This window comes from Chinchilla lanigera, unplaced genomic scaffold (genome assembly GCF_000276665.1).
Source record: "Chinchilla lanigera isolate Chin_1 unplaced genomic scaffold, ChiLan1.0 scaffold00015, whole genome shotgun sequence".
Classification (NCBI taxonomy): domain Eukaryota; kingdom Metazoa; phylum Chordata; class Mammalia; order Rodentia; family Chinchillidae; genus Chinchilla; species Chinchilla lanigera.
Genome location: NW_004955416.1, coordinates 15,505,183 through 15,521,390, shown reverse-complemented (window position 1 = coordinate 15,521,390; position 16,208 = coordinate 15,505,183). Strand labels below are relative to the sequence as shown.

Here is a 16,208-nt window from a genome sequence, read left to right as displayed (position 1 = left end):
TTTATGAGATTTCAGCGGGGAACAAGGATGCTGCCAGGAACTGGACTAGAGGCCAGTCATGTTACATTCTGGTGAAGAACTTGTCTATATTTTGTCCATGTCTTCAGACTTTTCAGGAGTCTCAGTTTAAAAGTGGTAAGTAATGAATCTGGTGGAGGAAATTTCAAGGTGGCCAGCAATGAGAATTGTGAGCTGAAAACAGAGCAGAAAGATTTGAAAAAATTGTAGTTTGGCCAGAAAATACATGTGTGTAAAGTTAGGGGCAAAAAAAGATGTGATTATCAAAGAGATTAGCATCATTAAAAAGAAGCCATGTATTTTTCACTTGGACAATAAGAAAGATATTTTCAAGACATCTCAGGATTGCTGGGCGCACACCTGTAATCCCAGCACTTGGGAGGCTGAGGCAGGAGGATCTTTGTGAGTTCAAGACCAGCCTGGGCTACAAAGTAAGCTCAAGTCCAGCCTGAGCAGCATAGTGAGACCCTGTCTCAAACAGACCAAAACAAACAAACAAACAAACAAACAACAACAACAACAAAAAAAAACAGGCGGGGGATACAGCTCAGCAGCATAAACACCTACCTGGAAAGCACAAGGTCCTGAGTTTGATCCCCAGTACCAAAAAAAAAAAAAAAAAAAAAAAAAAGACATCTCAGGAATTGACCAGATCCCACCGACCTCAGGCTCAAAGATAGAAAAGTATGAAGTTGTTTGAAAGATTTTGCTTTGAGAAGAGAGCCCCAGGGTGCCCTCTTCACTCCAGGCTACCTCAGGAAGTACTTCCCTATGTTCAGCCTTCTTAGGCACCCGAAGGTCACTGCAGCTGTGGCCCAAGGGCCTGGCTACTGCTTACACTGGCAGCAGACTTTGGCATAGTCTGTGTGATGCTGGTTTTGCAGGCATGCAGAATGTAAGAGTTGTGGAGTCAGGGAGGCTACCACCCAGAGTTCAGAGGAAGGAAGCTAGGCACTAAGAGATAGGGTCAAAGTCTCTATCAGGGGCTCTTGAGTGGGTGATGTGTGAAGCTGAAGCTCTAACGGAGACCACAGGAAGTTTGAGATGCCAGGAACATCTGCTGAGGAAAGCTGCAGGCAGTGATCGGAGTCAGCTGGACAGAAAGGCCATTAGGCTGCAACTGGCAAGGCTGTGCAAGGCCTTTGAAGCTCACATCTCTACTACATGCTCTGAGTGCTGGTAATGGTGCTGTGGGATTTAATGTTTTTCCTGCTGAGTCTTGCTGTGGTCCTATTCCTTTTTAATTCACCTATTCTCTTTTAGAGTGGGCATGTTTACCTTGTACCACTGTATCTTGGGATTATTTAATTTTTAAAAAATTTTACAGGGCTGCATAGCTAAGATTTTCCTTGATTTGCAGAAGAGACTTTGGACTTGGCCTCTTTTTTTCTTTTTCTTTCTTTCTTTTTTTTCTTTCTCTCTTTTTTTTTTTTTGTTCTTTTTGAGACAGGGTCTCACTATGCAGTTCAGGCTGGCCTTGAGCTCACTTTGTAGCCCATGCTGGTCTTGAACTTGCAAAGATCCTCCTGCCTCAGCCTCCTGAGTGCTGGAATTACAGGCGTGTGGATTTGGACTTTTGAGCAATGTTGTGTGGAATTTGCTGAGACTTTGGGAGAGGAATTAGTGTGTTTTCAGTTATATGCAGGATGGTTACATCTTTTAGATGGAAGCATAAGTTTGTTATTGTGTTAATTTGGAGGTTAAATATGGTTCAAGCAGATGTGATTAGGTGTCAAGTTGACAAGGGGTGGACTTGTGATGGTTAATCTTGACTGTCAACTTGACTGGCATGTGAGATGCCTAGGAGATTAGTAGAGCACCCGTGTGCCTACATAGTAGGTGGTCATGACCTTGGGGACCACATCTGGTCACTATTGCTGCTTCTTGGCTACCATAAGGGGGCAGCTTTCCTTCACCACACCATCACCCATCATGCAGTTTGTCTTGGATGCAGTGGGCCATGGACTGAAACTTCTGAAACCATGAGCTGGAATAAACTTTTGCTCCTTTAAGTTGTATATATCAGGTGTTTCATCCCAGCAGTGGACAATCTAACTAATACATTCACTGACTTTTTATCTTCTGCCCATCTAATTTGTTTTGCTCTGAAATCTTGCTATTAATCTAATCTGGTATATTTTTCATCTCAGAAATTATACTTCTCATCCCTAAAAGTTATATTTTGGTCTTTTTTGTATTTTCCACGTCATTAATTAACATGTTCAACATTTTCTCTTGGTTTGTAAACGTGAAATACAGTTATAACTTTTTTTTTTTTTTTTTACTTACCGAAACAGGGTCTCACTATGCAGTTCAGGCTGGCTTTGAGCTCACTTTGTAGCCCAGGCTGGTCTTGAACTCACAAAGATCCTCCTGCCTCAGCCTCCCAAGTGCTGGGATTACAGGCGTGCACCACCACTCCCAGCAGTAGTTGTAACTTTTTAATATGATAAGTCTTAAAATCTGTGTTGTTTCTGGGTTGTCTTCAATTGATTGATTTTATTCTTCATTATGTCTTTTTTTTTCTTGCCTCTCTCCAGGTCAGGTAATTTTTTTATTTTATCCCAGACGTTGTGAAATTTCCTTCATCAGGTATTGGATACTCTTGTATTTCTATAAATATTCTAGGTTGCTGTTCAATTTTTAGAAATGGATTGATCTTCTCGATTCTAAGATTTGATGAATAACACCAGTGAAGCATTTGTTCTAGGGCTCATTTTTCCCACTACTGAGATAAGAATCTTCTGAGGATTCTACCTAAAGTTGTGAATTATGGGCTGGGGATATAGCTCAGTGGCACAAGCGCCTGCCTGGCAAGTGCAAGGTCCTGAGTTCAATTTCTGGTACCAAAAAAAAAAAACAAAAAAAAAACAAACAAAGTTGTGAATTATGAGACTTTTTTGTATTGCTGGTTGAAACAGACATTATTCCTGGCCCTGGGTGAGCTCGGGCTACCATTCCATTAATCACTTCAGGTACTTCTTCCCCCAGTGACAATGAGTCTTCTCACTCAGGCACCGGAAATGTCACAAATGTGCCCCGGTATGTAAGAAAAGATAATGATGGCAGCACGGCCTTTATCAGACTCCCATGGGCCTCAGACACTCGCTCAATGTGAGACCCTCCTCCACTACCCTATCCACTACTCTGTGCTTCCCAAGTTGCACATCCTATGCTTTTTAAAGTATAACACTTAGGGCCGGGGTTATAGATCAGCGGTACAAGCACCTGCCTGGCAAGCACAAGGTCCTGAGTTTGAGTCCCAGTACCGAAAAATAAAAAATAATAAAGTATAACACTTAAAATCCTTTTCATACACAATTTTGAGTTTTCTGAGGTACAGATCACTTGTACTCTTCTCATAAACTTGAAATTTTTGTTAGTGAAGCTAACAAGCTATTGTTTTTCTAAGTTTTTATTTTATTATTGTTATTATTATTTTGTCTTTTTGAGACAGGGTCTCACTGTGCAGTTCAGGCTGACCTTGAGCTCACTTTGTAGCCCAGGCTGGCCTTGAACTCACAACGATCCTTCTGCTCAGCCTCCTCAATGCTGGGATTACAGGCCTGCACCACCACGCCCAGCATTAAGGTTTTTGTTTTTTTTAAGTTTTAATTATTTTGATTTTGTAAGGTTTTTTTCAGTCAGTAATTTTCTCATGCCTCAAGCATTTGTGTGGACACTTGAAGAACAGCCTAAGCCCAAGGTATGGCGTCCACAGAGCTTGGGGATGGCAGCAGTGGGAGTCGAAGAAGGGACAGATTGGACAGCAAGCATTGCGAGCGCTTGAGCTGCTCTTGATTGGGGTGAGAGAAGAGGAAGCAGGAGAGTCATAGAAAGTAGGAGAGTCATAGCCCATTGCCCAGCGGCCTCGAACACGGTCATTTGCAGAGATGGACCACCAGGAGAAGGCATTCGTTGTCGGAGAGATCGTGAATTCCATTTGGGACAAGACACCACCACTGTCCTATCAGAAGCTGGCCAAATTCCCCTCCTTTCATTGCAGCACACACCATCTTGGTTTGGCCAGAAGTCAGCTGTCTCTCCTGATAGCATTCCTGTTACAAAGACCATAGCCTAGGAATGTTGTAACAATCCTGTGATAGATGCGGGAAGCATCAGTCTATGGAACAGATAGTCCCCAGAGGATATTATACCGGAGAAGGGTGATGTGCTGGGGTCTTGTTGCTTCCCTTTCTTCTCAAAGTTCTTTTACTTCCCTTCTCAGCTTTTCACACAGGTTGCCAGTTCCACCTTTGGTGATGTCATCCTCCAAAGGACGCTGGACTCAGAAGAGCCTACCTGTTTCTACCCGACAGGGGCCACCGAAGGCGCTGTACCCCACAGAAAAAGACTGGCCTAAGGAGGATGATGAAGGGGAGGAAGAGAACTATGTCCTCTACAACCCATATCAGGGCCTGGATTCCCTGCCTCAGCCTTATCGAATGATCAACAAGCTGGTGAACCTTCTGTTTGACCGGTCGTGGGAACTTATTGAAGAGAGGGCTGCTCTGAGGGAAGCTGACAGGACCCGGATCCAGCCTACCATCTATGCTGCACTCACAGAAATCCAGGTATGGAGCAGGCATTCCAGCTTCTCAGTGCAGTGTTAATAAATGAAAACACCTGCATGTTCCAGAGAAAGAATCCTCCTAGAAACCTTTATTGAACAAGACAGGTGCATTTTGGGGAGATTATAAGTGCACTGATGCTCATCAAAACAGACCTGGAAACCGCTTGGGGAAACAGGGCATTCTGGTTGATTAACGATTATACAGAGGCCTTGTATATTCAGCTGCTCGTCCTGGAGAATCTTCCTTAAGGTACTAGTCTGCTGTCTTACCTGATGGTTGAGAGTCCACCCAGACCTCCGCTCCTGTTCTTCCCTCTGTGAACGGGTGACTAACACGCAGGACTTGTGGCCATGCTGAGTGTTGTGAATGCCTGTCTGTCCTCGGCCTCTGTGTTTTCTTTGGCCTCTTTTCCCTAAACATGAAATGCTGTCATTGTCTTAAAGCTTGGACAAGAGCTGTAGATGAGGAGCTCGGGGGTAATATGTCTAGGAAGATTCCTTTTTTTTCTTTTTTTTGTTTTTTTGAGACAGGGTCTCGCTATGCAGTTCAGGCTGGCCTTGAGCTCACTTTGTAGCCCAGGCTGGCCTCGAACTCGCAACGATCCTCCTGTCTCAGCCTCCTGAGTGCTGGTATTACAGGTGTGAGCCACCACGCCCAGCTAGGAAGAGTCCTTGACCCTCTTTGAAATGTTACCTCATGTTACTTGAAGACAGTGACAGCTGAGATTAGTTTCTTTTCTCTCTGCTTTTATGTTCACAGCACAACCAAAGACCCAGTTGTATGGCTATGTCACAGGACTACGTGTTCATTGGAGGAGCCAAAGGATTCTCAATCTATAACCTGTACAATGCTGAACGCATATATGTTTGGGAGAAACTTAAGGTTGATGTCACTTCCATCTGGGTCACAGATTTAGGGAGTGAAATACTTATTGCTCCTGTGGATGAAACAGGTATGTGTTCTTCATCTTACTTTTTAGCCTAATTCATAGCTACCTCTAGACCATTCAGTGTAATCGGTCTGAGTGGGGCCAGGCATGGAACATTCTCCTGGGTCATGTTAAACCTATCAGAACAGATACTACACTTGATCTTAGCCAAAAGGCTGAGAAGTGATGTCTCCTGGGTCATGTAACAAATACCTACAGAAAGCGTATGGGGTGCCAGGCACTGTTTAATACTTAGAGCATTTAATCCATACAGCAGGCCTAGGAGAGAAGTACAATGTACTCTCCCTATGCAGAAGAGGTACCCAAGGTCTAGAGGCTATGTAATGCTTGAGATAACCTGGAAAGTGGGTGCGGCAAGCAAACTTCAAACCAGGCAGGAGGCCCCGGTGTCCACACTGCCCAGCAGCCGGCAGTCCCGCCGCTCATGTAAGCCAGACGTTACTTTTCTTCCCTAGCCTTCCTGGAGAGTATGGCATAGAAACCACGGTCTGTATCCTGGGTAGGAGAGCTGTTCCTACTATTTGGCCACAGGAGGCTGGGCTCCCTCCAGCCCGCCCTTGGGTGTGGGCACCCCATGCTGCTGCCCTGGCTCTGGGGCTTGCCTACTCTGGAGAGATGAGAAGACAATGTCAGTGCTGGCCAAGGAGGGAGGTGGCCGTGTGACACTGCGCAGGAGGGCAGAAAGCTGTCGCCGAGCTGAGTCATGTGTGGAAGCAAGCCTCTCCCCAAACAGCAGGCGGCGCAGGCCAGCGACCCGAAGCACCCCCAGGCAGGAGTCTGAAGTAGTCAAAGCCAGAGGCAGACAGGCCAGGAAGCACTGCTGCCTTCAACTAGGAAAGATTATCAAGGTCTGGGCCAAGGCAGGGGCTGCAAAGTGAATAGTGAAAAACGCGCTGTGGTTATGTCAGATGTTCCATTAGTGGGTGTGCGATGAAGGATATAAGGGAACTTTTGGTACTGTTTTATTGCAACTTTTGTGTAAGCCTAAAATTGGCACAAAATAAAAAGTTTAAAAAATGGAAAAGAGAATATGAAGGAAAAATAGCAAGTGATGCAACTTGTGTCTGGGACAGGGAGGCGGAAAGGTATCTCAGCAGTGAGGAAACACAGTCCTCCTCCCTGCCCTAGGTCGCTGGGTAGATGACAATGCCATTCCTTGGTAGCAGCGGCAGGAGACAGGTCTTGAGGAGCTGTGAACTCCACCTGAGCATGCACAGCCTCGAGGCACCTGTAGGACTCTGTGGGAGACGCCGCTGCACAGGGCTTTACAGAAAGGATAATGGTAATCACAGTGCATTAACTGGCAGTCTCATGTCTCTGCAGCCCTCAGTCTGATGGGCTTGAAGGCCGACAGCCTTGTGTCCCTGATACACTCACTTCCATAGAAGAGATACCCATGCATCTCCAATAGGCTGAGTCAGGCTGTCACCCCCTATGGCCAGGTGCCTCAAGGAGGCCTCTATGCTGGGTACCAAGGCCGGCTGTGGGTATCTGGGAGGCAACTAGAGAAAGAGGGGAGGAGTCACGGTGGCCAATGGTTGTACGCTGGAGCCATTAGTTAAATGGAAACCAGAGCGAAGGAATCAGCTATTCATTCAGCTAAATGAACAGTGTGAGGACTGATTGGAGCTGAGGCACTTGGGCTGATGAGACAATCTTTGCTCTCGAGGACTATGAGCTTGCAAAAGATCACAGTGGATAACAGCGTGGAGCGGAAGGGAAGACAGACCACACAGGTGGCTGCGACTCCAGGGATGGGTTTGTGGCCCATGTGCTTACAGAGACCCCGGGGAGAGGCACACAGGGCTGGGTGGGTGGGGGCCCAGGCTGGAGCACAGGGAAGCTGTCCAGGGAGCCCAGGGAAGAAGAGGCACGGGGTGAAGAGGGGTCTCCCGATGGTGCTTCAGAGAGTCCAATATCAAACCCCACGCTTCTGTGGCTTCCGTGTGTTACGCTGGCACCGCTTCTTCTGTTTCAGGTATCATCAGACTGTTCTACTTGTATAAGGATGGTCTATTCCTAATCAAAACCATCAACGAAGTGGTGAGTTCCTGCGTGCTCACCTTTAGCTGGGAAGCAAATCAAGTTCACTTAATCAGAAGGCAGCACTGACTCTCCCTGGTCAGGGCCTCGTCCAAAATACCCAGTTGAAGGAGGTCATCCATCAGGTGTGCAAGCCGAATGCTGGTGGTCAAGGGAAGATGGATGCTGAGGAACTTCAGTCCAGATTTTTCTCTTGAGCATCAGACTAGCACCTGCACAAAGTACTGAGAAGTTTGTACATTGTCCAGGCAGTTTTGTGTTCTTGTTCCTAAGCCCATGCTGTTCTCTTGTTTGCAATGCTTTCCTGTCTCCCTACCTATCCTATCGGGTTAATAATACCCAGTAGTTATTGCAGGCTGATCAGGTCCACAGTCTCCCAAAGGAGTGTATGGTGAAGGCTAAATACAAAGAGGCAAACAGAATGATTTCAGAGCTCCAAGAGGATCAAAGCCCTCTCAAGATTCTCTCAGGGCTAAGACCAAGACCTTCTCTGGGTGGCCCATATTTATTTGGTTATCAGAAGAAGGGAGGGGAGTATTCAAGAAGGGTAGAACCACTCAAGGACTTCTCCAAGTAAGGTATTAAATTAATCCTTAATAAGGATTAAGTTAACCTATCCAGGAGTGAGATGCCTAAGGCTGTAGTCTTTATCTAGTTGAGATCTGATCCAGGTGTCCTTGGCTGTGATCTTGTCTTAGCCTTTGAGGCTTTCCGGCTTCATCTGCCATTACAGGTTTCAGTAGGGATTAGTGACTCACAGAGGTTCACTTACTATGAGTCCTTTGCCCACTCCCAGACAAGCAGCCTAGGCTTTGGACAGATTCACAAGTAAACATAAAAAAAATTTGGTTAATTTAAGTCCTGCTCGGGGCAGCTTCATGGTGGTCTCCATCACTATACCATTTGTGCTGTTTAAATCTCTCACATTCTTTAAGACCAGTGCAAAACACAAACCTCCCCTTTTCTGAGAACTTTTCCTCATGGCTGAGAAGAGCTGCTCTCTCCTTCCTTTGTACTGCCCCCAGGCAGAACACAAATTCTCTTACCTGTGTCTTTTTCTTTCTTTCTTTCTTTCTTTTTTTCAGTACTAAGGATGAACCTAGAGCCTTTGCACTGGCTACATCCCCAGTCTTTTAAAATTGTGAGTCAGGGTCTCACTAAGTCATCCAGGCTGGGCTCAAACTTGCAATCTTCCTGCCTCAGCCTTCTATAATGCTGGGACTAAGGCATGTTCTCATAATAATACTTTTTTTTTTTTGTCCTTTTGAGACAGGGTCTCACTATGCAGTTCAGGCTGGCCTTGAGCTCACTTTGTAGCCCAGGCTGGTCTCAAACTTGCAATGATCCTCCTGCCTCAGCCTCCCAAGTGCTGGGATTACAGGCGTGCACCACCATGCCTGGCAATAATACATTTTTTTTATAGAAAACCTTCCTTGTCACCTTTGGAAATTGCTATATTAGAGCACAAACTTAGTATTCTGAAAGCTAACAAAGGAAAGAATCAAGCATTTATCCTCACTTCCACAAATGGGTTGCACTTTAAGGTAATCCACTAGTGGATGGTGGAAAGGTCTTTGCAGAAGAATTCTGAGAAATGCAGAACGGACAACACACTTGAGCTATCCCCATTCTGTACCTGTGTGCACCGCGATGGTCTAGCTCAGCGGTGAGCACCAGGGGCTGCCGGGGAACTGGAGGGCTGATGAGTCAGAGCCACAGCGCTGGTTTCAGTTACCAGCCTTTTAACATCGCTGGACCAGCGACGGCCTCAGAAAATGATGCAATAGGAAGGGCACAGCACCAGCCCTGGGGACACTGCAAAACAACCAAACTTAGATTTCATCAGCCTTGGGCTGGGGATATAGCTCAGTGGTACAAGTGCCTGCCTGGCAAGCACAAGGTCCTAAGTTCGATTCCCAGTACCACCAAAAAAAAAAATGTAATCAGCCTCAGATCCAATCACCAGCTTACAGGAAATACAGGGGCTCCCAGGAAGTTGTTAAGCAATTATTATATAATTTTAACTAGTTCTCCTTAAATAAATTAGAGAGGGCTTATCAACTTAATACCATGCACACTGGGACTCTCTCAGCGTGCCTGAAACTTGGGTGTGTTTATAGCAGGGTTACCTCTAGGCTGTGCTCTAACTTGTATGTAGCAACCACCAGCCGGTGCAGTGTCACACAGAACTGACTGTGATTCCGTTGAATGGCCACCAGCATAGACTTTACGTTTGTAGACCTGACCACCAGTAGGCCATGAAGCACCGGAAATGAGTCTGAAAAGCTTTTGACAGAAAAGCAAGTCCCACAGATGGGGAGTACGAGGCAGTGGCGGGCAGCTTTTCCTGTCCTGGGCTCGCAGAGGATCGTTGTTCTGCTGTGAACCACAGAAAGCCCTGAGACACGTCCTTCCGGTCACCAGGCGGCGCCTACTCTGTCGCACCTCTTTTCTTTTCAGGATGACACCAGCAAGCAGCCCACCTGTGTGAAGCTGGAGATCTCCCAAGGCGGGGACTTCGCAGCCTTCCTGCTGCAAGGCAAGGTCACCCCGGGGCAGTGGAGAGGGTTCACATTGCCCGCTCCAGATGATTGTTCTAGAAGTCCTGCCTGAGTCACAGACGCACTGCAGACAGGACAGAGGTCCCCAGCACCTTCCCCAAGCATTGGTGCTGACACCAACATTTATGCCAGACTAAGTCAACAACCTTGACACAGTGTTATTAACCGATGTATTATTTTTGAAATGGTTTTTATTTTATTTTTGTCTTTTTGAGACAGGGGGTCTGGGGATTTATCTCAGTGGCATTAGCGCCTGCCTGGCAAGCGCAAGGTCCTGAGTTCGATTACTGGTACCAAAAAAAAAAAGGATAGCTGGGTGTGGTGGCGCTCGTCTGTAATCCCAGCACTCGGGAGGCTGAGGCAAGAGAATCATTGCGAGTTTGAGGCTAGCTTGGGCTACAAAGTGAGCTCAAGGCCAGCCTGAGCCGCATAGCGAGACCCTGTCTCAAAAAAAAAAAAAAAAAAAAAAAGAAAAGAAAAAGAGACAGGGTTTCACTATGTAGTTCAGGCTCACCTTGAACTCACTTTTTTTTTCATTATTTTGTTTTGCTTTGTTTTGTGTTGTTTTGCTTTGTTTTTTTTTTTTTTTTCTTTCCGTTGTTTTGTGTTGAGACAGTGTCTTGCTGTGTGGTTCAGGCTGGCCTTAAACTCACTATGTAGGCCAGGTTGGCCTCGAACTTGTAGTGATCTTCCTGCCTCAGGCTGACCTTGAGCTCACTTTGTAGCCCAGGCTGGCCTTGAACTCGCAAGGATCCTCCTGCCTCAGCCTCCCAAGTGCTGGGTTTATAGGCGTGCACCACCACACCCGGTTTGAACTCACTTTGTAGCCCAAGCTGGACTCGAAATCACAGTGATCCTCCTGCCTCAGCCTCCCGAGTGCTAGGATTGTAGGCATGTACCACCACACCCAGCCTTTATATTTTATTTAGTTTTTAGTATATAATTTACTGTCCTTGTGGGGAGTTAGTTCATGTCTGTAACACATCTTAATCCCTCTTTTCCTCCCTTCCCTCCCACTAATGCTATCATTAACTATGAACTGTTAACCACAGATTTTGTTCGTGATTTCATGAGTTTTTTCACTAACACAGTTTTTTGCTCCAGGCTCAAGCCAGGATCCCACGCAGTTCTATGTCACCTTACTCGCATCCACGCATGCCATTGCTGCAGTTCTGTGTCACCTTACGCTGTTCCTCTTTGTGAGCTTTCTTGGTCTCTTGGTGGTTCCTGGTTTTTTCTGCCCAGGACACCGCAGAAGGATACCTGTCAGATGTTGTGTGGAACCGCCCTCACCTCAGTGTGTCTGAAGTTTTTCTTAGGACTCAGCTTGGGCCGAAGATGTGGGGGAGACAGTGGGAGGCGGCGGTCTCCTCACTACAGCACATTGAGGGCCACTGGCCAGCAGCATGACTCCCTTCTTGTATTAAATCTCCATCGCTCAGGTTAAATGGTACCACAGGTTCCTCCACTGCAGAGCTACTATTTTCCCTTTCTTTTCATTTCTTTTTGCTTTGTCATTTTTTTTGGTTGTTGTCTTGCTGTGAAGTGTAAGGTCTTATAGTGTTGACCTTAAGTTCCTGGGCTCAAGAAATTCTCCTGCCTCACCCTCCTGATTAGTTGACAAAATAGGCACTTTTCCCTTCCTCCACTCTGTAAGGAGCAGGTTACTAAGTACAGAGCACACTCAAGGGGAGACAATTTAGGCACCTGCTGGAAGCAGGAGAATCAAAGATTCATGGGACACATGTTAAAGCCACTATAGTAATTAATAAACATTTTGGGGGAGATAGTTTGAGATGGTGTATTTGTGTTTTCATTGTTTTGTTTTGCTTTGTTTTGTTTTGCGACAGTGTCTTGCTGTGTGGTTCAGGCTGGCCTTAAACTCACTATGTAGCCCAGGTTGGCCTCAAACTTGTAGTGATCCTCCTGCCTCAGCCTCCCAAGTGCTGAGATTAAGGCGTGCACCACCATGCTTGGAGAAATAATGTAAATATCCGTTCCTCATCAAATTCTGCCCACCAATCTAAGCATTCATCATTTAATCTTTCCTGCATTAGCAGAACATATTTTATTCACATGTTTAATGTCTTGATTTTTCAACTTCTAAATATTTAGACCAAATGGGCCTCTATTTAGACTCTATCTAAACAAGAGACATTTATTCTCTCACGGTTCAGGGGGCTGGGAGTCTGAGAGTAAGCTGGCCTGATGATTATGCTTTAAGGGGATGCTTAGGGGATGTTACACCGCGAACAGTAATCTTTCCCAGCTTGACAGGTATTCGCTCCAGAAGTGGAGCCCGTTTCTATAACAAAGTAAGTCCCACATCCACCCTGTACCTTGTCTTCTCAAACGTCGGTCAGCACAATCCCTTGGGGCATCTTTCCCAACTCTGCCCCTGCCCCTGCCCCGCACTGTCACTGCTTGTACATATGCCCCCTCCCCTGCCAGGATTCACTGCCTAGGATTCACTGTTTGAAGCAGAGCCCTGTGGTGGGCAGAGCAGTTTGGCCACCACTGTGTGAGAGGCCCGTGTCGCTTAGCGGCGGTGGCAGGAAGCGACAACCCTCCAAAGTTACTTGGTGGAGGAGACTCGCAGTCACCCTGGCAAGATGATGTGCGCTTCCATCTGCCCATGTCACCTGCCCGCGTGCCACTGCCCAGGGCGCACGGTCCGAGCCAGCAGTTCCGAGCAGGAAGGCCAGCCCTGGCCAACCCTTGTCGCCTGCTTGCTGTTGCTCAGGGATTCTTCGATTTCCCAGTGCAGGAGCCGGGGACTCGTGGCTGGACGTGTATAAATTGCCCAGGGAGGCTTGGCTGAAGGAGGCGGAGCACCTGCCACTCACTCTGAACTCGAAGAAAAAAGTCAGACCGCTGGTAGGAAACATCCCTGGGTCCCTGTCATGGTTCTCCCTGCCCTGGATCCCCAGCACCCCAAATCCTCCAGACTCGCAAGACAAGCGGGGATTCTGGAGGTGCTGAGAGGAAGGCAGGAGCCATGGTTCGTGTCTCCAAAATTGACTTGCTTTGGATAGAGTTTTAAAAGGAGAGACAAGCCTAGTACTGGGAAGCCCGGTTCTCCATCTGTGAGACCCCATCTGACATTTCTTGAGAGGGGGGCTCTTCCTCTCTGACCCCTGCCCCATAGGTAATATTTCCCCTCCCAGGCTGAAATAATCCTTTAATGCCTGCATTCCACTAAATTTCCCAGACTGTGCTATAAAGGGAATGTTGGTTTTTTTGTTTGTTTTTGTTTTTTTGAGACAGGGTCTTGCTCTGTAACCCAGGCTGGCCTCAAACTCCTGGCAATCCTCCTGCCTCAGCCTCCTGAATGCTGGGATTACAGGCATGTGCCACCACAAAGGGAATATTTAATGTACGGGAATAAGTACAGTTGACTGTATTCATCTGGGAAAGTAGAAACACTAACATTTCAGCCTGGTTACATGATGCCCCAGCCTTGTGCCTCAGTAAAGATTAAGACTTAATTTGACTATTTATAGAATGTACACTTACTATTTTTCTTTCCTTTTAACCAACAGCGAGTGAGTACTCACTTAAATATGTCGTATCGTGCCAGACATGATGGTACATGCCTGTAATCCCAGTACTGTAGGAGTCTAAGGCAGGAGGATTGCAAGTTCAAGGCCAGCTGGGGCAGTTTAGCAACTTAGTAAGAGCCTTTTTCGAAAAGTACAAAAGGGACCGGGTGTAGCTGCGTGAAGGGCTGAGTTCAATCCCTAGAACTAAACCACACGGTGTTGGGTGCGAAGCAGTTGTGCTGTTAGCACAGGACAAGGAGGGAGAGGCCCCGTCCTGCGGGTGTTCAGGTTGGGGATCAGACCTGTGTCTTCACAGCTTTCTCCTTCAAACCCTTGCAGAATTTACTCTTTGCACCTCGTTTCTGACACTTGCCACACACTCCCTTGGTTTTTAACATCCTTGATGCGTGAAAGGCCCTTTGTCTTCACTGGATGACGAATTTTCTGGACTAAGGTCAGACCTTCGGCTGCTTTCTCACCAACCGTCCCATAGTAGCAGCAGCAGCAGTGCCCAGCTGACAGATTTTTGGATAGACTAATTTATGATCCAAATAGGAAAAGTGGGCCAGGGATATAGCTCAGCGATACAAGCGCCTGCCTGGCAAGCTCAAGGTCCTGAGTTCGATTTCCAGTACAAAAAAAAAAAATAGGAAAAGCACCTTGGATTGAGGGTGTTACCACACCATAACTTGTTTTTTTTCCCTATAGCCCGGGAAATAACCAGTTAATTCCTGTCATAATGGTAAAACGGTAGTGCTTTTACTATAAATTATATTTATCCAGCCATGGAGGCATATGTATATAATCCCAGTGTTCTGAGAGACTGAGGCAGGAGGATCTCAAGTTTGAGCTCAGCCTGGGCAATTTGGTGACTCAGGAGGATCCTGATAGATAGATAGATAGATAGATAGACAGATAGATAGATAGATCAATAGATTGATAGATTGATAGATTGATTGGTGGCAATATAGCTTAGGGCAAAGGCCCTGGGCTCAATCCCCAGAACAGCAAATATATACATGTAATAAAGTTGTCAAAGTTATGACTATATTTTGTCAATCATAAATATTCACTTCCCAAACATTACAAGTACAGAAACATCACATGGTACCCTAAAAATATGGCCAATTTTTATGTTGTCAAAACCAAGAAAAGAAACATTTTAAAAACTGAATAAATAAATAATTTTTTTAAATTAAAGAAAAAACACTTTAGAGCCAGGCATGGTAGTGCATTCCTCTAATCCCAGCACTTGGGAGGCTGAGGCGAGAGGATCACCATGGGTTCAAGGCCAACCTGGGCTATATAGTGAGTTCAAGGCCAGCCTGAACTGCATAGCGAGACCCTGTCTCAAAAAAAAAGAAACACTTCAGTTTTTTACTTTTGTAATAGTGCTCACATGCATTCGTTCCTATTTCCTCTTATGTCATTAAGTATTCGTTTCCTCAACTACAGCTTAGGATCCGTATAACAGGGCTTGTGTGTGGAAGTCCTATAGGCCCAGCGGACCACCCCAATATTGGTCCTGTAGGTCTACTGCAGGGATTCACTTCCCACAAGAAGATCCGGGAGGAGAAAGGGCATCAGGGACAATCACAGGTTCAGGGAACACACAGCAAACCCATTACGGACTAATTTCATGGACTAATTTCTCATTTTTCTCCTCAGAACACTCTGGATCCCATTACTCCAGACAGTGTAGAGATGGTAAGAAACTTTAAAGAAAATCTTTATAGAAGGCTGGGTATGGGGGTGCACATCTGTAATCCCAGCATTCTAGAGGCTGAGGCAGGAGGATCACTGTGAGTTCAAGGCCAGCCTAGGCTACATAATGAAACCCTTCCTAAAAAAAAAATCTTCATAGAGACTTCTGTTACATTTAAAGATTCTTATTTCTAAATATCAAATATATGGGTAAAATGTCCCACCCAAACACTGTTTTCAGATTCCCTGTGACTTAATCTCATGTCTCACATCACTAAAGTTGGCCTTCTACCCTAGAGGATAAGTGACCCTCGTCATGCCCAGGTCTGGGTCTGCTGACGTCAAGGGAGCTTTCATTTCAGGAGTCCTCACTTCTGGGGCCCCTTTGAAGGTCCAGGGAGACATTCTAGCAGTCTAGTTTTCCTCACTTGGTTTTGTATTTTTGTACAACTGGCAAAAATAGCATATTTAAACCAAGCATGGTGGCACATGCCTTCAATCCCAGGATTTGGAAGGCTGAGGCAGGAGGACTGCTGCAAGTTCAAGGCCTGAGCTACACAGTGAGTTCAAAGCTAGCCCTAAACTATGTAGCGAGACTCTGTCTCAGAAATACAAAAAAAAAATGTTTTTTAATTTTTTTTTTAATTTAAAAAGCATATTGATCCAGGCATGGTGGTGCATGCCTGTAATCCCAGCACTTGGGAAGCTGAGGCAGGAGGATTGTTGTGAGTGTGAGACCAGCCTGGGCTACAAAGTGAGCTCAAGGCCAGCCTGAACTGCATAGCTAAACCCTGTCTCAAAAAGACAACAACAACAA

At 46.1% G+C, this 16,208-nt stretch overlaps 1 protein-coding gene across 4 annotated transcripts in view; it reads left to right on the top strand.

The window, feature by feature from the left end:
* Nucleotides 1-16,208, top strand: part of Wdr93 (WD repeat domain 93) — a 54,988-nt gene that overhangs the window by 6,463 nt on the left and 32,317 nt on the right. For 3 of the 4 annotated variants that reach the window (XM_013512550.1, XM_005381546.2, XM_013512549.1), the window contains exons 2-7: nt 4,247-4,592; nt 5,352-5,544; nt 7,520-7,584; nt 10,045-10,123; nt 12,913-13,022; nt 15,356-15,394. In XM_013512550.1, the coding sequence (XP_013368004.1) occupies nt 4,281-4,592; nt 5,352-5,544; nt 7,520-7,584; nt 10,045-10,123; nt 12,913-13,022; nt 15,356-15,394 (798 nt within the window). In that variant the 5' untranslated portion in view covers nt 4,247-4,280. The remainder of the gene's footprint in view (nt 1-4,246; nt 4,593-5,351; nt 5,545-7,519; nt 7,585-10,044; nt 10,124-12,912; nt 13,023-15,355; nt 15,395-16,208) is intronic. The other variant, XM_005381547.2, reaches the window with a different exon arrangement.